This window comes from Staurois parvus, unplaced genomic scaffold (assembly GCF_062004578.1).
Source record: "Staurois parvus isolate SC_StPar_1 unplaced genomic scaffold, SC_StPar_1.0 ptg000005l, whole genome shotgun sequence".
NCBI classification, from domain to species: Eukaryota; Metazoa; Chordata; class Amphibia; order Anura; family Ranidae; genus Staurois; species Staurois parvus.
In genome coordinates this window covers 5,543,942-5,570,611 of record NW_028317801.1, presented here as the reverse complement: position 1 = coordinate 5,570,611, position 26,670 = coordinate 5,543,942, and the positions used below count along the sequence as shown (strand labels likewise).

Sequence of the window (26,670 nt, the reverse complement as noted above, 5' to 3'; positions counted from 1 at the left end):
GCTTCCAAGTCCTCGCATACAATGCTGTGTGCAGTAATGTAGTTTTGGAGGACTTTTCTGACCACCTGAACTTTCTAGTGACCATCATTAGAGTGTGACACAAGGGCGGACAGCCGGCTCTGATCACGTGTGGCGGTAATAAAGCCGTCATTGGCCGCCCCCGTCCCTCAGCCTCCCCTCACACTGCAGTACACACTGACTGACAGGAAAAGGAGGAGGCGGGAAAAGAAACACGCGGGCTTGGCCAATGAAGAAGCAGAACAGAAGCGACGACCCAGCGTTGCCCTGCCTCAGGACCAATCAGTGGATGCGTTACGAGCAGGTCTCGCGTGTGCCAGTGTTTTGGCCGGAGCCGTGTCTGAGGCAGAGGAAGGAGTGGTGTGGAGGCTGGGTCTTTGTTATTGTTGTGCCTCCCTGTGTCGGGTTATGCTCTTCGGGGTCACCAGAATCGGCCATAGTCCATTGTGGGCTCCAGCAATATGAAGGATGGACGAGGACGAAGTGACCATCAGAGAACAGAACTTTCACAGCCAAGTTAGAGAATGCATTGTGAGTATGAGCCTGACACCTCCCCCCTCTCCTCACTGCCTGGCCGTGTCCCCTGTCATCACAACCTGACCATGGGGACACAGGCACACTGCCAGCCCATAATAACCACTGGCAGGGGGAGGGGCTGTGATGAGGAGCCCTCTGTATACTGTGATTGGGCTGCTCACCGACAACACAAGGCACATTGATCATCAGTGTATGTGTATTCACCGGACATTCACTGCAGGTGAACATTCCTGGTCTGTGTACAGCCAATGATTCGCTACCTGGGAATGTCCAGCAAACAACACATTCACTGCTTTATTAATATGTTCTTTAGTCATTTATAAAACTGGTGTGTTCATGTGTTTATTATAGGTCTGTCTATATGTAGTGGACATTCATCGAAGGATCCTTTCTCATATACATTCCTATACACACACATACTACCCTTCCATATATATATATAGTCACTGAAGTGACTGGCCTCAGGTGATGCACAGAGCTGAAACATCCTCCTACATAAGTTGTACCTGTTTATCTGCAGACAATCTGTCCTGTACATCTATTAAAAGTGCAGAATTTATACAGCTTGCCTGACCTTTCAGAAAGCAGGGGGCTGAAGTTACACTCAGTGAGGAGCGCTCTGAGAGCTGATTGGAGGGAAGAGACACACCCCCTTCACACAGCTCACAGGAAGACAGCTGCGGCTGTCAGTCACAGGCTGTGTGCTGGAGATCCCTCCCCTGTCACAATTTTTTCTTTGTGTCAGGAAAGTTTGTCAGAAGTGATTCATGCTGATAGAGGAACCAGGCAGCAGACAGAAATGACACTTGGTGCTCTGGATTGAGACAGTATACGCTGTAGAGGGATATGCTATGTTCATATTTCATGTACAACCACTGTAACCTACTAGCATGCCTTTGTAGTGTGAGAGGAAACTGACAAAAGTGCAGAGAGAACAAGCAAACTCCATGCAGGCAGTGTCCTCATTGGGATTCAAACTGAGCACCCCAGTGCTGCAATTCAGAAGTGCTTTGGTTACTATTTAGTCCTCATGCACACTGGATGTTTTTACAGCGGCTGTTTTTGGCTTTTGATGTTTTTTTCTACAGCTAGTAAACCCCCCAGCATGTTATCCTATGTGTCCATGCACACATAGACTAATCAGTTTTTTGGCTGTAAAAAAACCCCAGAGCTAGTGGGTTTCTAGAGGAGTTTTTTTAGCTGTAAAAATGCTCTAACGCTGCAAATTGCGGTAAACCGGCGTTTTTGGACTTTTTTTTTTTCTCTTCTAAAAAATGCAAATGCGAAAAAACGCGGCTAAACGATAATGCAAAAAGCTAAAAAATGCTGAAAAACTCATGTTTTTAACATGACTTTACACAGCTGACATTACCAGTGTTATTAAAACGCCCAGTTTTTCCCGTGAGTCGCACTAGGTACCTATAAATTTAGTGGCCAAAATGTCAATTGAAAGGTACTCTAGTGAAGAGGCCTACAGGATTCTGAGCATGTCAGATGAGAACGAAGGAGGAAGACTTAATGACACAATCAGCCTCAGAATATGAACCTGTAGACCGCAGCGGGAGCCTGACAGCTCAGAATATAGAGTAGAGGTCCCTGCTAAGGTCAGGCATACCCGACCCATTCCCAGGTTGCTGAGATGTTACAATAGCATGATGACTGTCATATGCAGCAGAGTGCCAGTACTAGTGCCGCCTTACCTTTTGGTTAACTAGCAAGCACCAGCGGCCTAGTACATTCTGGTCTTTCACATACCAGCACTGCAGTATCACTTGGTGACGTGGCGAGTCCCATAAGTGCAGTACAAGCTGGTGCGGTGGCGAGCACCAACAATTCGCACATAGGCCCGTAGAGCCCCTTGTGTCCTGGATGTGCTTGCAAATCACGATTGGCAGCCCACAAATTCTGCAGCACACGTACTTCCCCCATTCAATACCCAATCCAGAATTCAGGTGGAAACAGCAAGTGTAAATACTCCCCTTGATTGTTTTGGAGCTGTTTTTTACAGAAGATCTGTATGCATTGATTTGTGGATCAAAGCAATTTATATGCTCAACAGTTTATTGCCGCCAACCCAAATTCAAACCTTGCCAGACCATTCGCATGGAAACCCATTACGGTTTCTGAATTTAAAGTTTATTTGGGCCTAACCCTCAACATGGGCATTACTAAAAAAAAATGAATTGCGGTTGTATTGGTCCACAGACCCGATTCATCATTTCCCCGTGTTCTCTGCTGCCATGGCCAGGCATAGATATGAGAGTATAATGTGTTTTATGCATTTCAGCAAAAACACAATCTGTCGTCCTCGGGGTGACCCTGAATTTGACCGGCTCCACAAAATTCGGCCCCTCGTAAATCACCTTAACCAAAAATTTTCCGATGTCTGTACTCCCCAGCACAACATCTACTTTGATGAGTCCCTCATTAATTTTTCTGGCCGCCTTGCATTCAAACAATTTCTCCCCAGCAAGCGTGCCAGATATGGGGTCAAGATGTATAAGACCTGTGAGAGGGCAACAGGCTATGAATATAAGTTTCGGATTTACAAGGGAAAAGATAGAGCCCCCCCCAGATGCCCAGACTACATGGGGAGCAGTGGCAAGATAGTTTGGGACTTGGTGTCATCCTTTTTCCATATGGGGTACCACATTTGTACAATCTTGGAATTGGCGCATGTGGCACCGTGCGCCAATTCGCCGGGGCTTCCCCCAACGGCTTGTAAATACCCGTCTTAGGGGGGAAAAACCCTCTTTGAGAAATGATGATGTCATTCAGCGTCAGTACCGACTTGTTTATTCTGACAACAACAGGGTCTTGCTTTCAGAATATACATAAGTAGGTGTGCGCAGTGCTGTTGGATGAGATTTTTCATCCGCAGTTTAAAAAAAGAGCAAAATGTGCCGAAGCATAGGGGCCTGGGGTGGTCAGTGTGTGGATGGCCCCTATGCTTAGACATATATATATTATAATATTTTTTGGCACATTTCATGTGTGCCCACCATTAGAAGTGGGCGGATGATGCAGGGCGGTATATTCTAATGGTGGGCATACCACACACTTTTTCTGGCAGATATTTCTACTTTTTTTTCATTCAGCCCACAGGTTGTATAAAAAGAAAAAAAAAAAAAGAACATAGCATATACACCCAACAAGGACCAGTGACTTACTGGTACATTACTGGACTTTGAGTGGCATCATCCTGGTATAGTTTTTTTCAGCGGCTATTGGCTTTCTTGTCAAAGCTTTCATAGCGGCGGGAGAAGATGCCGCCCCCCCTCTCCCCTGCCTTCCATAGTCTTGTCAGGCAGTCTCGTGCCATTGGGGGAACCTGAGAATGCAGCCGGTGTTTCTGCCAGCTGACCATAGAGCTGGTTGGGGACCGGAATGGTGCCAATCATCTCTATAGTCTAAGAAATTGGAAGCCAATTCTTTCCAAATCAGCCAATGTGATTGTCTGGATTTTTTTTCTCATTTTGTCTCTCATAGTTGAGGTCTACCTATGATGCCAATTACAGGCCTCTCTCATCTTTTTAAGTAGGAGAACTTGCACAATTGGTGGCTGACTAAATACTTTTTTTGCCCCACTGTATGTACAGAAAAACCAATAAAACAGATTTTAAAAGTTTAAAAACTTAGAAATAGTTAAACACCCAAAGCAATTTTAGTTTCCCTTTAAATTAAAATGGAATTCTGGGATTAACTCTAACTACTCTTAAACTTGTCCCCTACCCCCTCCTAACACCTATGTATAGTTATTTTCAGCCTGCTCTAGTCCAGTCATGTGATTCAGCTCACCTGCGTAAGCCAGCATGGATCCAAAGAAGAAAGGGACAAACGGATGGGCCATTGAAGACTATGGGTGATATCACGGCTTCAGACTTTACTAGCTGTTATCGGAGAGCTTTCTTTTCTTCTCTGCAGTGTTACTTGGACCTGAGTGGGCTGATGATAGGTAAGTATACAGATCTTTCTTACACAGGGTAGTAAACATACAGTTGCAAGAAAAAGTATGTGAACCCCTTGGGATTACATGGAGTTTTGCATGAATTGGGCATAAAATGTGCTCTGAACGTCATCTAAGTCACAACAATAGAAGAACACAGTCTGCTGAACATAATACTACACAAACATTAGATGTTGCCATGGTTTAATTGCACATAACATGTAAACATTCACAGTGCAGGGAGGAAAAAGTATGTGAACCTTTGGACTTAATAACTGGTTGACCCTCTTTTGGCAGCAATAACCTCAACCAAACGTTTCCTGTAGTTGCAGATCAGACCTGCACAACGATCTGGAGTAATTTTGGACCACTCCTCTTCACAAAACTGTTTCAGTGTAGCAATATTCTTGGGATGTCTGGTGTGAATCGCTCTCTTAAAGTCATGCCACAGCATTTCAATCGGGTTGAGGTCAGGACTCTGACTGGGCCACTCCAGAAGGCGTATTCTGTGCTGTTGTAGCCATTGTTTTGTTGAATTACTTGTATGCTTTGGGTCATTGTCCTGTTGCATCACCCATCCTCTGCGGAGCTTCAGTTGGCGGACAGATGGTCGTACGTTTTCCTGCAAAATGTCTTGATAAACTCTGGAATTCATTTTCCCATCAATGACAACAATCCGTCCAGGCCCTGAGGCAGCAAAGCAGCCCCAAACCATGATGCTCCCTCCGCCATGTTTTACAGTGGGGATGAGGTTTTGATGTTGGTGTGCTGTGCCTTTTTTTCTCCACACATAGTGTTGTGTGTTCTTCCCAAACAACTCAATCTTGGTTTCATCTGTCCACAGTAGATTTTGCCAGTAGTGCTGTGGAACATCCAGGTGCTCTTTTGCAAACTTCCAACGTGCTGCAATATTCTTTTTGGACAGCAATGGCTTCCTCCGTGGTGTCCTCCCATGTACTCCATTCTTGTTTAATGTTTTCCTTATTGTAGATGTGTCAACAAAAATGTTAGCATGTGCCAGAGATTTCTGTAGGTCTTTAGCTGACACTCTGGGATTCTTCTTTACCTCATGCAGCATTCTGCGCTGTGCTCTTGCAGTCATTTTTACAGGACGACCACGCCTAGGGAGAGTAGCAACAGTGCTAAACTTTCTCCATTTGTAGACAGTCTGTCTTACAGTGGACACATGAACATCAAGGCTTTTGGAGATACTTTTGTAACCCTTTCCAGCTTCATGCAAATCAGTATAGTCCTCATTTACACTGGGCGTTTTTACAGCGGCTGTTTTTGGCTTTTGATGTTTTTTTCTACAGCCAGTAAACTCCCCAGCATGTTATTCTATGTGTCCATGCACACATAGACTGTAATCAACGTTTTTTGGCAGGGGAGCTTTTAGCTGTAAAAACACTCTAATGCTGAAAAACATGGTAAATCGTGGCAAACAAGCGTTTTTGTATGAAAAAAAATGCTAAAAAATGCAGCTAAACGCTAATACAAAAACGCTAAAAACCGCTGAAAAACTCATGTTTTAACGTGACTTTACACAGCTAACGGTTTCAGCATTAAAACGCCCCGTGTGCATGGAGCCTTATACTTACCTGTGGCCCGAACCTCCTCTTCTTAGGTTCCCCACCAGTCTCCTGGCTCCTCCACTCTGCCGAGTGCAACCATAGAAAGCCACTTTTTATGGAGTACTCATATTGGCATGTTCCTTGAGCCTCGCTGTCTACATCTATTGACACGGACAGAGGGACTCTACCCTGTCCCCCTCTCCCTTGTCACTGGCTTTGATAGGGAATGCACAGAATGCATTAAAATAAAAATGTTTAGGCTTTAGAACCGCTTTAAATTGCTAATCACACTGAAGATCATTGGAAGCTTTCACGATGCTGTGTCCTTTCAGATTACCATACTGATTGTACTGTAATGTTGAGCTGGCAGATAGTTTTCTTGTATCTTGGCATTTTGCCACGATTTTGGTTATAGTTTACTATGAGAGGGACTCTAGTCAAGTGGAAAATTTTCAGTGTTTTCATTCATATATATATATGTGTGTGTGTGTTTTTTTTTAAGCATGCAGGCTGAATGAAGAGCCTGAAGTGTATGCCTAGTCTAAGGTCCCTTTGACATAAGGCAGAGTTCATTGCGATCACCAATCATCCTCTGCTGATCAGAGAAGAGCGGGCAGATGACACATATCTGCAGAACAGACACTGGTAGAGCCCACTCTGCTCTATGGGAGGCTTGGAGTAAACTGACTCCACTGTCCATTTACACCCAGTTATCTCCAATCTGCTCCACGTAAATGTACTGATGAATGGACCTTCCATTCAGTTCCACCTGAAAACTGACAGGTGGACCAGATTGGAGCGCCAGTCTGAAAGGGGCCTAAGACTTCAGATATAGAAAAAAGAGGAGATTTGTTTTGTCTTTGGAGGTTCCAGTCAGACATTCCAGCTTCTGTCAATGACTGAGGTGGACATGCAGCAGCTGGCTTCAAGTAGCTATAAACCTTAACTGAACAGATTGTAATTTTGCTAAAGCACTATAAGGGGAATTTACCAAGACTAGCATAGCCAGAATTTGGAGCAGCTGCACATGGCAACCAATCTGCTTTCAGGTCTTATTTTCAAAACCTCTTATACTTTACAGCTAAGTAAGCTGCTGTCTTGGCCTCTGTTTGATCTACGTTTGCCATGGTGCTAGCATGTGATCAGCTATGAGATCAACCATTGGTTGGGTTGTGAGTTAACGTAAGCACGCTGGCTATATGCCTTGTATGCAACTATTTTGAGATGCCATTAAAGCAGAACTTTGGGCAAAAATTTTATTTTCCAAGCAGTGGGGCTGTACCCCCACAGCATTGAACAACTTCTTTTTTTTTTTTTTTACCTTTATAGGGGTGAGCACAAAGCTCCTACTCCACAGACCTGCCAATCCTTTGAAAAACCATGCTCCCCGAAGGTCCAGCGGTGGACTGTTCCTTCCTATGAAGCGTGCATTGAGCATGTTGACGTCAGGGACAGTCCATTTATAAGACCATTGGACCGCGGGTGAGCAGGAGCCAAAGGGACTGGTCTTGTGTGGAGAGGATCGGCGGGTCAGGTAAGTATAGCTCTGCTAGAAAATGTATATTATATAGGGCGCGCTTGTCAGAGCCCAACCTCTGTAGCTGTAGGATAAAGGTGCCAGATGGATATCAGGGATGGATGGGAGCAGTAACACTGAGGCAGCTCTTCTCAGAGTGGAAGCAAGGCTCTAATGCAGTAACACAAAAAAAAAAGAGAAGAAGGTACCTCTAAGTGCAGTATTGACAGTTTATTAATAAACAATAGATAAATTGCACTTACAAGATAAATAGTTAAAAAGACTCCATCGTGTGGTGTAATAAAATCCAGGTGGAACATCCAGCCTTCCAGCAGCAAACTCTGTCTATAGGATCAGGAAGTAGATCCCAGGATGTGCCTGTGCATAAAAAATGAGGCTTGGAGAGCAGAGTCGGATGTAGGAGGTGAAGGGGCAGTAATGCATTTTGGATTATGCTCAGTCGGCTCCTTCTTCAGACCTGAACCCCAATAGAACCCTGTCATTTTTATAGTGTGAAGGGAATGGGAGGGAGGCAAGTAGTTCCTGGGTCCTAAGGACCTACATGTTTTCCTGCATCGTACAGGAATTAATACAGATATAAAAAAGACATAAAAACACACGAGAATAGCTCTAATGCTTTTGGGTTAAAAAGTATACGAGTGTGTATGTATACATATAACATATGTCTAAAAAAATGGCATATTCGATAGAAGGGAAATAGAAAATTACAAATTCTAAAAATAAATTAGAATAGAACAATGGAGGTGAAAATAAATGTTAATAATAATGAATAAATAAATGAGATAATGAAAAAGGTAAATTTATTGTACCATAAATAAAAACTTAATGAAAATAAATATAAAAACAAAGTTAGAAAAATGCATTTTAATAATTGGGCTTGCTATAATAGTAATGTGAATTTTGTGTTTCTCCTTATTATCCCTTTGTGATGTACTAATAGGGATCGTAGTTAAATGAGAGCGGGATAAGGAAGGGATATACCTAAATTTGTTGGAGGAAAGGACTACTAGTGATAAAGTACACACAACTGTATAAGGATATTGTGTTGATATTTATAAGGAAGCGAATGTCTCTATAAAATGGAGCTTATTTCAAGCTCTTCATTTAGGCCACCAGGGGATAAAACATCCAAGGTGTAGATACAAAAAGTTTCCCTCTGACAGAGACGCATAAAGTGCTCTGTGCATAAAGTGCTCTGCCAGAGGGAGGTCCCGTGGCATTCCTTCAATAATCCACACACTGACTGTCAGTGGATTTACCGTGGCATTCAAGGAAATGTCTGGGTACACTGTGCTGATCTTTTCCATCCTCTATAAGGCGACGGTGCTCGAAAAACGTTTACGAAGGGTACGTGTGGTTCTACCCACATAGTTCAGACCACAAGGACAAATTAGACAATAGACCATGTATTCAGAAGAGCATGTGTAAAATTCCTTAATCTGATATGATATCCCTTTGGCAGTGAACTCCTTTTGTCCATGATGAATAAACTGTCATGTCTTACATAAGGGTTCTTTGCACTGATACATACCAACAATAGGGGAAAGGGTGAGAGGAACTGTGTTCTTTGTCTTAGTTTTAAGTTTGCTATGTGCTATTTTCTTTTTTAAGGTGGGAGCTTTCCCGTATGAAAACTTGGGTTGTTGTGGTAAAAGTGATTTGAAGTAAGGGTCTTGGTGCAAGATTGGCCAGTGTTTGCGTATAGTATATTCCATTTGCTTATGATGACTATGGAACTGAGTGACAAATCTTATCAGTGATGGCATTTTGTCAGGAAGTTCTGATGTTGTAGGGCCATTGGTATAAAGTGTGTGGGCCTCTTCTATATCCAAGGGGTAACCCTTCTCGATACATTTATTTGTAAGTGTTGTACCTTGTGAAATGTAGCCAGATTGCTGGGTTATCGCGCAATCGACAAAATTGGCTTTTAGGAATGTCTCTAAGCCAGTGTTTCTCAACTCCAGTCGTCATGGACACCCAACAGGTCATGTTTTCAGGATTTCCCTCAGATGAAACAGCTGTGGTAATTACTAAGGCAGTGAAACTGATCAAATCACCTGTGCAAAATAATGGAAATCCTGAAAACATGACCTGTTGGGGGTCCATGAGGACTGGAGTTGAGAAACACTGCTCTAAGCCAACATGGGTGGTGGCAACTCTTTTTATAGTGTAAAAAAGAGTTTCCGGCTGTGGGTTTGGTGTAGTTCCTAGCATGGATCTGATTGTTGCTGTGATAAATATCAAGATCAAGAAAGGCTAGGTGGTCTTTGTCGACTACATGGGTAAATGCCAGGCCCATATCATTGATATTCCAGTAGGATACAAAATCCTGAATGTCAGTAATGTTTCCATACCAAATAATTATAATATCATCAATGTGACCATAATACACAATGTGGGATAGATATGGGATGTTATGCCTGATATAAAGATGTTCCCAGTGGCCAATAGTGAGTTTGACGTATGAGGGGCAAAATTAGCTCTCATCACTGTGCCTTGTTTCTTTTCTTTTTTTTTTTTTTTTTTTTTTTTTAAGTACATCTCTGCTGCTCCCCTTGAATAAAACGAGCCGTTAACCCTTGCAGTGTGGGCACTGCCCTACTGAATGGCCGAAACTTTTTTTGCCTGGAGTTCTCTTTTCAAGTGGATTTAAATTCACTGGTTTAAAGCAGAAGTATGGCCAAAGCTTTTTTTGGCCATGCTTCTTTTGTGGGTCACAGAAGTACATTTACTTTTTGCGAGCTTGTGACCTGATTTTCAGCAAGTAGCTGAGAGTCTGAGTGAGCAATGCCTGCCCCCTCCCCAGCCTGGCACCCACTGAGTGCTGAAGGAACAGAGTGAAGAGCGGCGACATACAGTAACTGATCTCTTGGAGCAGGTCGAAAACTGAGGATCAGCAGTCATGATTGCTTAGTTCTCGGTGATAAAGTTGGCTCATGACAGCTTCAGCAGCATTTTTTTTCTTTTAAAAGCCATACTTCTTCTTTTAAATGAACACTCTAAAGCTAATTGGTTACCATGCACAGCTCTCTTTCTACCCCAGTTTTAATAACCCCCCTCCCAAGTATTTTTTTTTTTGCACCCCAGTGTTGTTGATCTGCAGCCTCATTGTCTTCCAAAAAAGAAATGTTTGCATATTGTACATGGAGATTTTCTAGTCTTCATGTACATCACAAAAACAAGCTACAACCATTAACAGAATCGGGGGCACTGGGTGAATTATACACGTTGGAGAATAGATTATGTAATTTTATAGCAGAGTGCATTATGTAACATACAGCACCATGTATATTGGAGCAGCATAAATTATTTAAAGTACTGTACAGTGTATGTTGAAACAATTACAGTATAATAGGAAACACAGCAATTTTTACAGCATAACTAGCTGTGCTGGGGTTAGTGTGGATCCCTGTGGATGTCAGGTGGGCAGTGGTGAATTTGCTACCTTATTGCATTAGTGGGCTTAGCAATGACTGGGAGATATACAATACTGAAGGGTTCATAAGAAGTGTCTGAAAGTCTGGGAGCATAGGGGAAGAGTGAAATAAGTTAATAGGCTCTATCCATGTACAGAGGTTCAAGATGTTTGTAAGCAGAGGAGGGTAGTGGGACTGCAGGTACTATTCTGGCATATACAGTAGGTATGTGGGGAGGAGCAGTGGGAGTCAATGGCTCTCGCTGCTGTCTCTGCGCCTATGAGGAGCGAGTGTGCTGCTGCTCTCATACATAGCGCTAGATCGAGAGTGGGCTCAAGTAAGTATAAGGCAGGGCTGGGGGAGGGGAGCTGCACTCAGAAGATTTTTTTTATCTTAATGGAGAGAATGCATTAAGGTAAAAAACATTCCGCCTTTAGAACCACTTTAAATAAACGAATGCTGTCAGTTTCTTCTTGTCCATATTTCCCTGGAGCAGTTCTTGCCTCGCAAAAAAGGAAAGGAGGAGCCAGGAGAGCCTGTGGGGGACCTAAGAAGAGGAGGAATCCAGGCTGCTCTCTGTAAAAACATTGCATACAGCAGGTAAGTATATGTTTGTTATTTTCCCAAAAAAAAGAACTTTTAGGATCGCCTTAAGATCAAATGTTTTGGAGGATGGTTCCCTGAGCATTCGTAAAGGGCCAGTTGACCGACCTATAATTTAGAGGTCCATTCTTTGTAGTAAGCGTAACACCATAATTGTGGGTGAAGATGTACAGAATTACAGAATTTCAGAAGATTTTTTTGCACTAAATGGAGTCATGTGGTTAAATAGTTTTGTGGAATTTTATGTGGACTTTCATTATTGATAGGATTACCTGTTTGAAATATGTATATTACATACATTTACAGTCATGGCCGAAATTGTTGGCACCCTTGATATTTCTCCAGGAAATCATGTATTTCTCACGAAACGTATTGCATTAACACATGTTTTGCTATACACATGTTTATTCCCTTTGTGTGTATTGGGACAAAACAAAAAAAGGGAGGAAAGAAAGCAAATTCGACATAATGTCACACAAACCTCCAAAAATGGGCTGGACAAAAGTATTGGCACCCTTTCACAACTGCGGATAAATAAGAATGTTACAAGCATGTGATGCTCCTGTAAACTCACCTGGGGCAAGTAACAGGTGTGGGCAATATAGAAATCACACCTGAAAGCAGATAAAAAGGAGAGACGTTCACTTAACCTTTGCATTGTGTGTCTGTCTGTGCCACACTAAGCATGGACAACAGAAAGAGGAGACGAGAACTGTCTGAGGACCTGAGAACCAAAATTGTGGCAAAATATCAACAATCTCAAGGTTACAAGTCCATCTCCAGAGAACTAGATTTGCCTTTGTCCACAGTGCGCAACATTATCAAGAAGTTTGCAACCCATGGCACTGTAGCTAATCTCCCTGGTCGTGGACGGATGAGGAAAATTGATGAAAGATTGCAACGCAGAATAGTCCGGATGGTGGATAAGCAGCCCCAAACATGTTCCAAAGACATTCAAGCTGTCCTGCAGGCTCAGGGAGCATCAGTGTCAGCGCGAACTATCCGTCGACATTTAAATGAAATGAAACGCTATGGCAGGAGACCCAGGAGGACCCCACTGCTGACACAGAGACATAAAAAAGCAAGACTACAGTTTGCCAAAATGTACTTGAGTAAGCCAAAAGCCTTCTGGGAAAACGTCTTGTGGACAGATGAGACCAAGATAGAGCTTTTCGGTAAAGCACATCATTCTACTGTTTACCGAAAACGGAATGAGGCCTACAAAGAACAAAACACAGTACCTACGGTAAAATATGGTGGAGGTTCAATGATGTTTTGGGGTTGTTTTGCTGCCTCTGGCACTGGGTGCCTTGACTGTGTTCAAGGCATCATGAAATCTGAGGATTACCAAAGGATTTTGGGTCGCACTGTAGGGCCCAGTGTCAGAAAGCTGGGTTTGCGTCCAAGATCCTGGGTCTTCCAGCAGGACAATGACCCCAAACATACGTCAAAAAGCACTCAGAAATGGATGGCAAAGAAGCGCTGGAGAGTTCTGAAGTGGCCAGCAATGAGCCCAGATCTAAATCCCATTGAACACCTGTGGAGAGATCTTAAAATTGCTGTTGGGAAAAGGTGTCCTTCCAATAAGAGAGACCTGGAGCTGTTTGCAAAGGAAGAGTGGTCCAAAATTCCGGGTGAGAGGTGTCAGAAGCTTATTGATGGTTATAGGAAGCGACTGATTTCAGTTATGTTTTCCAAAGGGTGTGCAACCAAATATTAAGTTAAGGGTGCCAATACTTTTGTCCAGCCCATTTTTGGGGTTTTGTGTGACATTATGTCATATTTGCTTTTCTGCCTCTGTTTTATATTTGTTCCAATACATACAAAGGGAATAAACATGTGTATAGCAAAACATGTGTTAATGCAATACCTTTTTTGTGTGAAATACTTGATTTTCAGGAAAAATATCAAGGGTGCCAACAATTTCGGCCATGACTGTATATATTGTTGGAATATATTTATAGTGTGGTTAACACACTCACTTTATTTTTATTATATATTTCTTTTTTTTATACGTTGTTTTTGGGACACCTGGCTGGTCTTATGAGTCAGTTTGTTTTTTTTTTTGTTCTACCAGCGGGGTTGAGTGAAAAAAACTGACCCAATTCTCTCATCCACACATTGGAAGTGAATGGGGGGAATCCTCCACACTATGCCTTTTGTATTCTGAGAGCAGGAAGACTTCTGAAGTCCAAATACACAGATCAGCGCTACAGGCTATTGCCTGCGGCACTGAGTGAGTGAAGAAATACCAGAAAGGTGGTTCAACCACAGTGGCCACACATGGATTGAAATTTGGGCTTATCCATTCCGAAACTGATGTATTCAATCCAGGCATGGCCAGCTTTAAGTGGTTGTAAAGGCTCAAGGTTTTTTCACCTTAAAAGGTAAAAAACCTTCTCTGTGCAGCATCTCCCCCAGCCCCATTAATACTCACCTAAGCCGCCCTGTTAAACCAGTGATGTGCACTGAAGTCTCAGTAATCCCAGGACTCCCTCACCTCATTGGTTCAGCCACCAGTGGGAGCCACTGGCTCCCGTTGCTATCAATCACAGCCAATCAGCCAGTGAGAAGAGAGAGGGGGCAGGGCCAAGTCATGGCTCCGTGTGTGAATTGACACATTGTGCAGCAGGTGCTCCCATAGCAAGCTGCTTATTGTGGGGGCACCCGACAGGAGGAAAGGGCCAGGAATGCTGGCGGGGGACCCAAGAAGAGGAAGATCTGGGCTGCTGTATGCGGAACCACTGCAAAGAGCAGGTAAGTATGATATGTGTGTTTTTTATGTTTGTTTTTTTTTTCTAATTATTGTTTTAATTTAAGCCTTTAACATCGCTTTAATCAGCTCTGAGAAATAGGGTTTTATTAGTAGTGAAGTAGCACCTTAATATTTTAATAACGTACATAAAAAAATCTGTATATTTACAATCCCACTGTTTGTTGTTTAATACGTATTTCTCCAACCGTAATGACAACTAGGTGGTACAAGAACTTGAACTTGGGAACTTTTTGTTTTAAATCATTTGATGCCTAAAAGCCAAGACTCATTTGGTTTCAAGTTAAATCAACAATATTAACAGATTTTACTGGGAGTAGAAGTCACAAACCCCAAGTTACAAAAATGTTGATCTCATAGCTGTCTTCACGGAGTGGAGCAACAAAGACTGTGTGATGCAGCAGATGGAGTAGACTGGGCAATTCAGTTTGGGAAGAGGGTTGTCACCAGGGTGGATTTGATTTAAATCAAGTTGATTTAAATCACTAGTGAAAAGGCTTGATTTAAATCATAATTTTTAAAGAGCAACTGTCATTTCTGTCCCGCAGCAGCTCCTCCTCTGACAACACCAACAGTCAAGGTGAGGGACATGGCAGCAGCAGGTGAGTGGACGCCCGCTAACAGGCTCTGCCATGATGATCTAAAATGACAGGTGCTCTTTAAATGTAAGGAATCCGACTCATTCTTGCTGGTAGTTAGAATCTTTAATATTTGCAAACCAAATGAAGGTTTCCTTTTTAGAATAATAAGCTGTCAGGTTAGTAAAACGGCGATATCAGAACCGATTTTAGGTTAATAGGTTACTCACACATAGCTGGAGAACTACTCAAATTCTTTTATTTTATGATTTTCCTCATGGATACTGTAAAATTGTGTGAATGCATCAATACAGTGCATGTTATCTTAGCTTGCAGAGCTTGGATTCATTGAATGAGTTTACCAAAAATGTAAATATTGCAGAATATACATCTTCATGCTACATAACTAAGCTCCACTTCATGCTGAATAAGCAAAATTATTAATATATCTTAAATAAAAAACTTTTAGATAGATTTTTACTCCAAAAGCATTTTATGAAAATAAATTTGATAAAATTTTTTTTTAATTATTAACCATCGATTAATTTTTTTTTTTAATTTACCCACCTTGGTTGTCACCCATGATGGTGTGGTGTTTCTTCTGATGACAGGAGGTGAATGGGAGAATCCAGGTTATCAGTCCAGTATGTGAGATACCAGGAGTGGGATTAAAAATGTCTAGTTAATGAGGAGTTGATTTAAAGTTAAAGCAAGCTTAAACACTCCTTATCCTTTACAGCAGGGGTCTCCAAACTTTATAAACAAAGGGCCAGTTTACTGTCCTTCAGACTTTAGGGGGGCCGGACTGTGGCCAGTGGGAGAAGAAAATGTCCTAGTATCAGTGGGAGTAAGCAATTCCTCATCATTGGTATTAATGGGAGATATACAGTTGTGACCAAAATTATTCAACCCCCAATGCTGTAAAGGGGTTTAGGGACTATAGTGTACATTTGGAATTGTATTCAGAATCAAATCCTACAAGGACGTTGTAACTACCCAAATGCAACTAAAATGACATCAATTGTTTATGTAATACAGTAGTAAATGGTTCTTATGTGGTTTCTTCATTGCCACAATTATTCAACCCCTTAAAGACTACCACTCTGAAGAACAGAGGTTCATACAGGTGCTTTCCATCAGGTATTGAAAACACCTGTGGATGTCACCGAGCAGCAATCAAGCATAATAAGCACCAATTAGGCAGCTTTAAAATGACTGTGATACTCAGCTCCTTCTAGACATTTACTGGTGTGGTTACAAACATGGTGAAGGCAAGAGAATGGTCCAGGAAGACAAGAGAAGAGGTGATTTCTCTTCACAGGAAGGGCAATGGCTATAAGAAGATTGCAAAGATGTTAAACATACCAAGAGACACCTTAGGAAGCATCATTCGCAAATTCAAGGCAAAGGGCACTGTTGAAACGCTACCTGGTCGTGGCAGAAAGAAGATGCTGACTTCGACTGCTGTGCGCTACCTGAAGCGTAGAGTGGAGAGAAGTCCCCGTGTGACTGCTGAGGAACTGAGAAAAGATTTGTCAGATGTGGGTACAGAAGTTTCAGCCCAGACAATAAGACGCACACTGCGTAATGAAGGCCTCCGTGCCAGAACTCCCAGGCGTACCCCCTTGCTGTCTCCAAAGAATAAGAAGAGTCGACTGCAGTATGCCAAAAGCCATGTGGACAAACCACAAAAGTTGTGGGATAGTGTTCTGTGGACTGATGAAACAAAATTAGAACTGTTTGGGCCCATGGATCAACGCTATGTTTGGAGGAGGAAGAACAAGGCCTATGATGAAAAGAACACCTTGCCTACTGTGAAGCATGGTGGAGGGTCAATCATGCTTTGGGGCTGTTTTGCTTCTGCAGGTACAGGGAAGCTTCAGCGTGTGCAAGGTACCATGAATTCTCTTCAGTACCAGGAGATATTGGATGGAAACGTGATGCAGTCCGTCACACACCTGAGGCTTGGGAGACGTTGGACCTTTCAACAGGACAATGATCCCAAGCATACCTCCAAGTCCACTAGAGCATGGTTGCAGAGGAAAGGCTGGAACATTTTGGAGTGGCCATCGCAGTCACCAGACTTAAATCCGATTGAGAACCTCTGGTGGGACTTAAAGAAAGCAGTTGCAGTGCGCAAGCCTAAGAATGTGACTGAACTGGAGGCCTTTGCCCATGAAGAATGGGCGAAGATACCCGTAGATCGCTGCAAGACACTTGTGTCAAGCTATGCTTCACGTTTAAAAGCTGTTATAACTGTAAAAGGATGCTGTACTAAGTACTAAGATTGAATGTCACTTGGGGGTTGAATAAAACTGATAATGCTGTGAGCACAGAAAAGACATTTGTGGTTATTTCATTATAACTGTTATGTTATATTTGTCTGACCTACAAGTGCCTCTTTAATGTAAATGTAAGCAAGATGACTGAATGATCAAAAGCAATGTCAAACTGGCCAAAACACTCAATTTCAGTGGGGGTTGAATAATTTTGGTCACAACTGTAGTGCCCCATCACTGGTATCAATGGGAGGAATAATGTCCCATTGTTGGTGTCAGTGGGAGGAATAGTGTTCCATTATTGGCGTCAGTGGGAGGAATAGTGTCCCACTGTTGCTGATGGTGGGGGGGAATAAAGCAAGCAAAGGGCCAGAGTTTGGAGACAACTGCTTAACAGCAAAGGAAGCTGCCATCTTAGCCTCTGTTTGCTCAGCGTTTTCCATGGTTTTGCACATCTGATCAGCCATGACACCAGCCATTGATGGCTTGACAATTCGGTTGAGAGCACAGGCTCGCAAGTTGAACTAAGGAGAGCTAAACTTAGTTTTTTTAAAGTCTTAAGGTTTTTTTTACCTTAATGCATCCTCTGAGCCTGATCTCGATCCAGTGCCGGGCCCGAGAGCAGAGCCTTGCTCTGCTCTCTCTCCTCACAGGGCAGATTGATAGCAACGGGAGCTATTGGCTCCTGCTTTTGTCAATCAAATTCTGAGTGGGGTGGGCGAAGTCCTACTGTCTGTGTCTATGGACACAGGCAGTAGGGCTTGGGAGCAAGCTGGTATATGTACTCCCTTAGCAAGTGGCTTGCTTGCTGGAGGGTGTACTTGGAAGGGGGGAGGAGCTACTGCCAACGGGGACCCCAGAATAGGAGGATCAGGACTGCTTTGTGCAAAACACGTTTGTTATTCAAAAAAAATGTTAAAGGTTTAGATTCATTTTAACTTTCTTTCAAAAGTCCCCATCCCTCATCTCAACCAGCATCTTTTTCTGGATGTCGATATTTGACTGTCTTCATTTGCAGCTGTGGGATAACATCACTCCAGGTTTTTTTTGTTTGTTTTTTTTTTTTGTCCATCCTTTGTGGAAGGAAAGAAAAATTAATCCTCTATGGGCTGCCTTAGGAGAGCACATCCAGAGGTGAAGAGATGGGGCAGAAGGACATTGGGGATGCTGTGCTGAATGAGATATACTTTTTTAATTAAATTTTTTGCTTTGTATGCACACTGTAGATACAGGCAGCTAAATAATTGATGTTGTGTTCTGTGTCAGTGTAATATTGAAAATCTGTTATGACATTTTGGTTGTTGGTCAGTGTTCTCTTGTGGTCCAGTCAACACTGGTGGCACAATCCTTCAATACTCAACAGCAGATTTTGGCTTCTTTCTTTACGTATAAATGAAAGATACAGCGTAGAAGACATTAATTGGAAAATCAGTTGTAATTTATACTCAGAACTGTGGCTTTTTTCTTTATGGCACTTTATTTTACCCATTCTGGAGATGAATTAATAATGTCCAATGTATTCAGCTTTTGGAGATTGATGAAGCTTGCATGGCTTGACAGAAAGTTTATCTCTGGGAATTCATCCCACCAATCTTCCCAGCTCTATTATGAGGTAATACGCTGACAGCTGTCACCAGTAAAGTGCTGACATGCTTGCAAGTAAAACCACATTATTATGTAGATAAAACAATCCCTGAATTGCTTCCGTCAAATTAATCTCAACTTGTTCTTCGCACAAAGGCAAGAAAATAATTCTATTTGATCTATAAATGCTTTAATTGGCTTTTAAAGTGTAGATTCTCTCCTCTTATATGTAGATATTTCATGTTTTAATTGATAAGCTGAATGTATGCCCGGTTTCAGAATATATGGGCTGATCCGCTAATTACCATTACAAGCAGCACCTTTTCTGTTCTGGTTTTTAATTTACCATTATCACAGAGGGCTACTGATAGTACTGGACTGTTTGCGGTGTAGCTCAAAAGCCCAGCTTTCATAACTTCTTCATGATGATGCAGAGAAACAAATGACTTCTGCTAGCTTTGAGGGCTACTGGGGAACAATAATACAGTCAGTGCTTGCTACATGGCAAGACTATTAGGCAAACCTAAGCCCCAACTGCTAAAGGCAGAGTTTAGTCAGCATTCCAGATGTTCTTCTATGCTCTTAGTCCTGTCAGCTAGTGTCTTTAAAAACACCACCATATCCTTTTTGTGAACTACAAAGCACAAAAAAAACTGAGAATGATTCAGTGTGCAACTTGTACTGTATGTAGCATGTGAGTCTGGGAATGGCTGCTCTTTAAAGCCTTTTCACGCAGATGTTTTGGCTATGATAAAGACACATTAAAATGGAACTCTGCACAAGCCACAGAATTCAGAAATGGTTTTACTGTAAAAAAATAGGGTTTTCCTTTGGTTGTTTATCTTTGGTCTGTAAAATTGTAAGTCTTTCAGCCACAGTAGTTGAATTTTTAGGTTTGCTGCTTGAACCCAATCAGGGGAATGCAAAAAAGCATTTACACTACTTTTCTGGTGGTATGGACTTTTTTAAAATTACCTTTGCTAGATTATAAAACAATCCCTGCTGCCAGTTTTGGTAGCTTTTCCAAAACCTACAGATTAAAGTAGTTCATAAAGTGAAAATTTACTCCTAACAATTGATAAATATAATTTTCTTTAGCAAGGAACATACATTCCACATTAATTATGCTACCAAAATTAGTGTCTGCTGTAAATTGCCTTCAGCATTATTCCTGTTTCTTCTAGCTGGAGGCTGACATTTTGTTGAAGCTCAGAGCCATGAGCAGCCGTTAAAACAGGACTAAACCCTCCTATCCTTTTCTGCCAAGGAAGCTGCCATCTGTCTGATTTACAACTGCCATGATGCTTCACATATGATCAGTTTTAACACGTCATTTGATGGTTTGACAGTTTGGTTTAGCGAAAATGTGACCGTTCGCATTCTTGGCATGCTGGGAGTATAAATGTTTGTTTTTTTTAAACTTAAATCCATAGGTTTAGTTCTGCTTTAATCCTTAGACTGTCAGCAGATCGGCCTCTACAAATTCTGCATAGTGACTAAAAATGGAGAGCAACTGAGCATGTGCAGAGCAGGGTGGGACAGTGGACTACTGGATTTTAAACCATATAGGCACTTACTTTTTATTTTTAACAGTTGAATTTATTGAATCTTACAAAAGTATAAACACACCAAGGTACAAGAGATCAGTCAAGCATGTGGTATATAGTAGAAATACAATGCACATAAACTTCTAATGCTGTAAACCATACAAGTTCAACCGGTCATCCTGAGAAAAGTCAGTAAAAACATATATTTTACAATGCAGTTTGCCATTATCCACCAGTGAGGACTTGAGAAAAAGATCTCAGGGCGTGAACTGGAGCATAAAAAGAAAAGAACAGAGAGAGCCAGATATGAAAGAGGGGGGGGGGAGGGAGAGCAGGAGGGGGAAAGACAGGTAAGGGGGGGGAGGCAAATTACAAAACATTAGGCAGTCAGACAGTATAAACTTGACACACCCGCAAAGTAAATTCACCAAGTATTATACCGTGAGGCCCTGCGTCTCCACCCACCAAGCCCATATTCTATCAAATTTTCCTGGACAGTCACGGCTCATATAAGTAAGTTTATACAAAGGAAGTGCACCATTAATTGCCGACTTCCATCCCGAGATAGTCGGCGAGGTAGACCGTTTCCATTTCAACAAAATGTATCTTCTAGCATAATAGAATAGATGACAAATAAGTATTATTATGCTTAGATGCCCCCACAAGGTCCAGGAGACCCAACAACACAATCAATGAGTCCATGGGAATAAACCGTTTACCAACAGCGTTAATAGTAGCTATTACTCCGGCCCAAAAGAGATGTAGCTTTGTGCATTCCCAAAACATATGGTGAAACGTGTCCACTGCCATATCACAACGAGGACACGTTGCCAATCTATCAGGATATATTGCAGCCAATCGCCACGTGGTGTAATATACTCAATGGATAAATTTAAGTTGTATGAATCAGTCCCTGGCTGAGATCATGGTAGGGAGGCATTGTAAAAGACAATCCTCCCAGTCATCCTCCGGCAGGGATGGGTGGTCCGTGTGCTATTTATCTTAAAGCAACTGCATTTTAGGGGTAGATGGAGGTAGTAACGGAATGAAGCGGGGATAAGGGTTTAGGCAAGTTCTCTGTTAACAAGTTTTCTAGAGGGTTAGTCTAGACAGTAAGGGGGGGGAAGGAAACTGAGTGGCCACTGTATGACGCAATTGTAAAAACTGGAAGAACATCCGTTTAGATAAGCCATGATTGCGTTTGAGTTCATCACAGGAGAGCAGGGTGCCATCAGGCATAATATGATGCAGCATTTTAATGGCATTTGCCTGCCCACACTACAGGATCCGGTATCATGTGCAGATGGGGAAGGGTTGGATTGCCCCAAATCGGCGTATGAGGGGAGTAGAAGTTATTTACACGAAATTGAACTTTAGCCTGTCTCCACACCCTCAGAGTCGTCAGCATGGGCAGAGTAATGGCCAAGATGGATTTCGGACCTCTATGAACTAAGCTATGAAGTTCTGTATATGAGCCCAATATTGCCTCCTCCAGGATCGCCGCAGCATTATCCCTAGGCTGGGAGATCCACCAGCGCACCATGACTAAAACAGCAGCCCAATAATATAGAAGCAGTTTAGGAAGTGCTAGGCTGCTGCGATTAATGGGTAAATGCAGAGTAGAGTGGGAAATTCTAGGGGTCTTTCCAGCCCAAATAAACACAGAGACATCCCCATTCACTCGACGAAAAAAGAACTGCGGGATTTGTACCGGCGTATGTCGAAAAAAATAGATTAACTTGGGTAGAAATACCATTTTAAAAAGATTAACTCGGCCTATGGTGCTTATAGGAAGGGAAGACCAAGCCGTACATCTAGTCTGCAACTGTTGTAGGAGGAGATGAAGGTTGTCCGCTAGGTATTTTGACAAGTCATGCTGCACTGTCACACCCAAGTATTTTAAATTGAGTGACCAATCTAATAGGGGCAAAGGAAATGTTAGGCAAGGGTCCTGGCGTAAGAGAAAACAAGAATGACTTCTCCCAATTTATGCGTATCTCGGAGTATCTACCGAAGTGATCAATAAGGCTCAGTGCCGCTCTGAAATGAATTAGTCTTTCAAATATATGAGAGTGCAGTCCGCATACACGGAAATGCTATCCTCCCTGTTGCCCACCGGTAGCCCATGCAAGGACTTGGAAGATCGGATCAGGCCGGCCAAAGGCTTGATTGCCAGGGTAAACAGGCGAAAGCGGACAACCCTACCGAGTGCCCCTATGGAGAGCAAAATGGGGAGAAAGAGAGAATATGATTAGTACGTACTTTCGCAAGTGGCACACTGTACAGGCATCTGATCCAAGAGATGAAGTTGGGGCCAAACCCAAAGAGTCGCAAAGTCTGCCATAGATATTCCCACTCGACTGAATCAAAGGCTTTTTCGGCGTCCAGGGATAGCACCACTCCAGGGTCATCACTGTTACGGGCCGCAGAAATGTGAGTGAACAGTCTCTGTATGTTAATGTCAGTGCCCTTACCCGGCATAAGACCCGTCTGGTCATGGTGTATTACTGTAGAGATAACCGAGCATAGTCTCCTAGCAAGCACTTTAGCGAGTATTTTCGCATCAGTGTTCAACAGGGAGATCGGTCGATAGGAGGGGCAGTAGGCCGGGTCCTTTCCTGGCTTCAAGATCACCACTATCAACACCTGGAGCATATCAGAAGGCAAGGTTCCTGTCTCAAGCAGTGCAATAAAGAGTGAAAGCGGGGAGCCAATTGTTTAAGGTATATTTTATAGAGTTCAATTGGAAAGTTATCCGGATTCTGGCGTTTTGCTGGATTGGAGAGCGTCAGTCGCCTGCTGGATCTCCTCCAAGGAAATCTGCGCCTCCAACTGCCCTTTCTGGGCCAGGGAGAGAGACAGCAGGTTAACACTATCCAAGTAACAGGACAAATCCTGTGGCTTGTAGGCAGCCTTGGAGGAGTATAAACTTGCGTAATAGTCAGCAAAACAAGGGTTGATTGAGATTGGATCAAGGATCCTGAAACTGTCCTCAGTCTGTACAAGGGCAATATTGGATATGGCAGATTGTTCTCTAGCCATCCAAGCCAATAGGCGGCCTGCTTTATCTCCTTGTTCAGAAATAAGCTGCTTTTGATGGAGCATCGCCTTCCTGGAGGTTTCCGTGCGTAACAATTAAAGCCTCGCTAGTAGCTAGCTGTAAGTTGTGGTGAGTAATAGAATCTGGGTTGAGCACATAATTGGATTCAGCTTTCTGCACCCTCTGGTCCACCAAATCCACTTCCACCCACCGTCTAACCTGCAACCCCTGAGATCCAATACTGTCCCCTAAGGGTAGCCTTACAAGCCTCCCAAGTAGTATGAGGCGCTGCAGTATCCTCATTAAAGTCCCAATATTGCTGCAATGCCTTCCATATAGTGGGTTCTAGATCAGGATCAGTAATTCAGTACCGAGATAACCTTCAGAGTTTTTCCCCCGGGGGCATCATTGATACTCAAGCTAATAAGTAGAGCATGATCACAAATCCCTCGTGGAAGGATGGAAATCTGAATCCTCGCCAAAGGCGTAGGTGTTACATAACAAAGATCAATTCTAGACAATGTTTTGTGTGATGCCAAGGGACAGGTATGGGCCCTGGTCTCAGGATTTTTCCACCTCCCATTCATCCATAAACTGGTAAAGCCCCACCCACCTTGCCAATTCCTACTCCCTGCTGGCATCTGGGTATAAGTTGTCAACACTAGGGTCTGAAGTAAGATTAAAATCACCAGCAAGAACAACATGGTATGTGGGATATGAGGCCAGGAGCGGGACTAAGGCAGCCAAACGAGCGTGCGGAAGATAGTCCAACAATTACCATTTCAAAGCAGTTGATCATTGCATGAATCATAACGTATTTACTCTCGGGATTCAGCCTGAGATGGAGGAAAGTGAACGGCAATGATTTGTGTATCAGGACACTGACACCTCGAGCATAAGAAGAATATGTGGAATTTTAATAGTGACCAACCCAAGCTCTCTTTAGATTCAATATTCTACAGCCCGTTACGTGGGTTTCTTGCAAAATGCAAATATGTGGATTATAGGATTTGAGAAATTGGAAGAGCAAGGAATGTTTCGAAGCCCCTCACGTTCCAGGAGATACATTTCAAATCATGAGGCGACATAAAATAAGTATTTGAAAACACAGTTGTCGCCGGGAAGAAAACATAGAACTGTAAAATATGCAGCAGAAAAATCAGTATATTTGCTTGATACCATGCACAGACTGAACTGCAGAAGATATCAAATGTACCTTGCAACAAAGGAAAAGGACTAAAAACTCCCAAAAAAACACAACCCCTGACCTTTCCCCCCCCAAATCCGGTAGAGTCCTATTTCCCTGAACAAAAACCGGTAACAGGCTGTAGGGATGTCCGTGGAGCGAGTACATAGAGCAAGTCAAAAGAGCGCACCTGTTGTAGAGATGCCGACTCATATTTAATGGGGCAGATCACTCTGCTATCGCCGAGGGTGCTAGCTTAAGTTATAACTTGAGAAACAGATGATCCAGGAGTCCCAATTCAATATGTAAACTGTGGCAGAGGTAGCAAATTGCCTAATCTTCCATTAGTATAGCAAGATTAGCGCTGAGGTCGTAGGGTTTCCAACCAGGAAGATGCCTCCTCAGGAACAGTGAAAAAGCATGTGTTTTCACCATCTTCAACTCTTTGCAGGGAACAGCATGCCATAGATAAGGCCTTTTGCATGCAATTGGCCTTAACAGCATCAAAGGATCGGCGTTGCCGTTGGGTATCCACCGAGTAGTCAGGGTACACCATCAACTTGCGGTTTTCATAGCGCAATTCCCCCTGGGCCCTGGCCGCCCTCAGCGTCTGATCTCGATCACGGTAGTTGAGCAGCTTAAAAACAAAAGTGTGGGGTGGTGAGCCAGGTGGGCCCTGAGCTGTTGGCATTTGATGGGCCCTCTCAACCACAAAGAAGCTAGAGAAGGTGACTCGAGGCAGCAAGGAGAGAAGGAGATTCTCGGTAAACCAAGGCTGATCGTCGCCCTCTGCCCCCTCAGGAAGATCCACCACACAGAGGTTGTTGCGCCTACTGCGATTCTCTGCATCCTCTGCTCTGGTGTCCAAGGAATTTGACCTCAACCAGCATTGTATGTATCTCTGCTGAATAGTCGCAGACGATGTCTTCGACATCGCTGACGTGTTGCTCGACCGCTGTCACTCGGCCCCAGAATGTGCCAAGATCCCTCCGGATCAGTCCTATATCAGTCTGCAGGTATTCTATTTTTGTGGTGAGCACCGTCTGACAATTGGTTATCGCTGTCATGAGAGAATTAAAGTCTCCGGGTGCAGCAGGTGGGTTGGGCTCCTGGGAGGGGGATGCAGTCATGGTGGTGCCTGTTTTAGTCCCTGAGGGCCGACTGGTTTTTGCAGCTTGTGTAGTTTCCGATCTTCTGTCAGCAGTCGAAGGTTTGTCTCTAGTCATCCCCAAAACTCATTCTCACCGGCAGAAAAAAAATGGTTACTATAACAATTGGCTCAGAATGCGAGTAATGGGCCCCCACGGCCCTCACATATGACTGAATAAGTATAAACGAAGCTGAACTCATGCAGGAGACAATCGCCCTATCCGTGGTACTTCAGGACACTATAACTTTGAGGGGAAGGGGAGATAAAAACCGTAAGCAGGTTTTGAAACCCCTCACTCAAGTCTGAGACCTGTACCACACAGGTGTGGACCCCTGCAGGATCCTAAGCTCGATACAGGAGCCAGGCTTGGCCCAGGTGCAGAGCGCCACCTGCCAGATCCTCGGTGGGAGGGGGAGGTTCCACAGATCACTCAGATGTCCCCCCTCCCCAGTCAGCAGCCACCTCTTCCCAGATACCCGGACGAGGCCAAGCCGCGCCACCCCAGGGATGGGTGCACAAGCTTCCCAGAATGTGGGTCCCGGCAGGCCACAAGTCCCCGAAGCCAGATTTAGGGTCCAGTGGATGGCACCATCCTCCCCCTGACAGTAGGTCACCACTCCAGGCTTCCAGACAGCAGGGCAGCAGCACCCAGGATGGATCCGATCCACTTGGAGGCCACGATCCTCCAAGGGGGGGGGTGTCAAACCAACCCGATTCCCCTCTATCTCTCTATGCAGCAGGGCAAGTCCGCAGGGCTCTCTTGTGGTGGTAGGAGCCTGCTACCCCCAGGATGAAGGCGGATTAAAGCTCCGAGGCGGCAGAGCTCTCTTCTATGTGGCCACTCCGATTGCCATCTTGGACGTGCCCCATAGGCACTTATTTTTAATGTTTTACATAGCTAAACC

At 43.4% G+C, this 26,670-nt stretch overlaps 1 protein-coding gene across 1 annotated transcript in view; it reads left to right on the top strand.

Moving 5' to 3' along the window:
* Nucleotides 1-321: 321 nt before the first annotated feature.
* LMBR1 (limb development membrane protein 1) overlaps nucleotides 322-26,670 on the top strand; it is a 184,573-nt gene continuing 158,224 nt past the window's right edge. Inside the window, exon 1 of the mRNA XM_089693439.1 lies at nucleotides 322-549. Within this exon, the coding sequence (XP_089549565.1) occupies nucleotides 487-549 (63 nt within the window). The 5' untranslated portion in view covers nucleotides 322-486. The remainder of the gene's footprint in view (nucleotides 550-26,670) is intronic.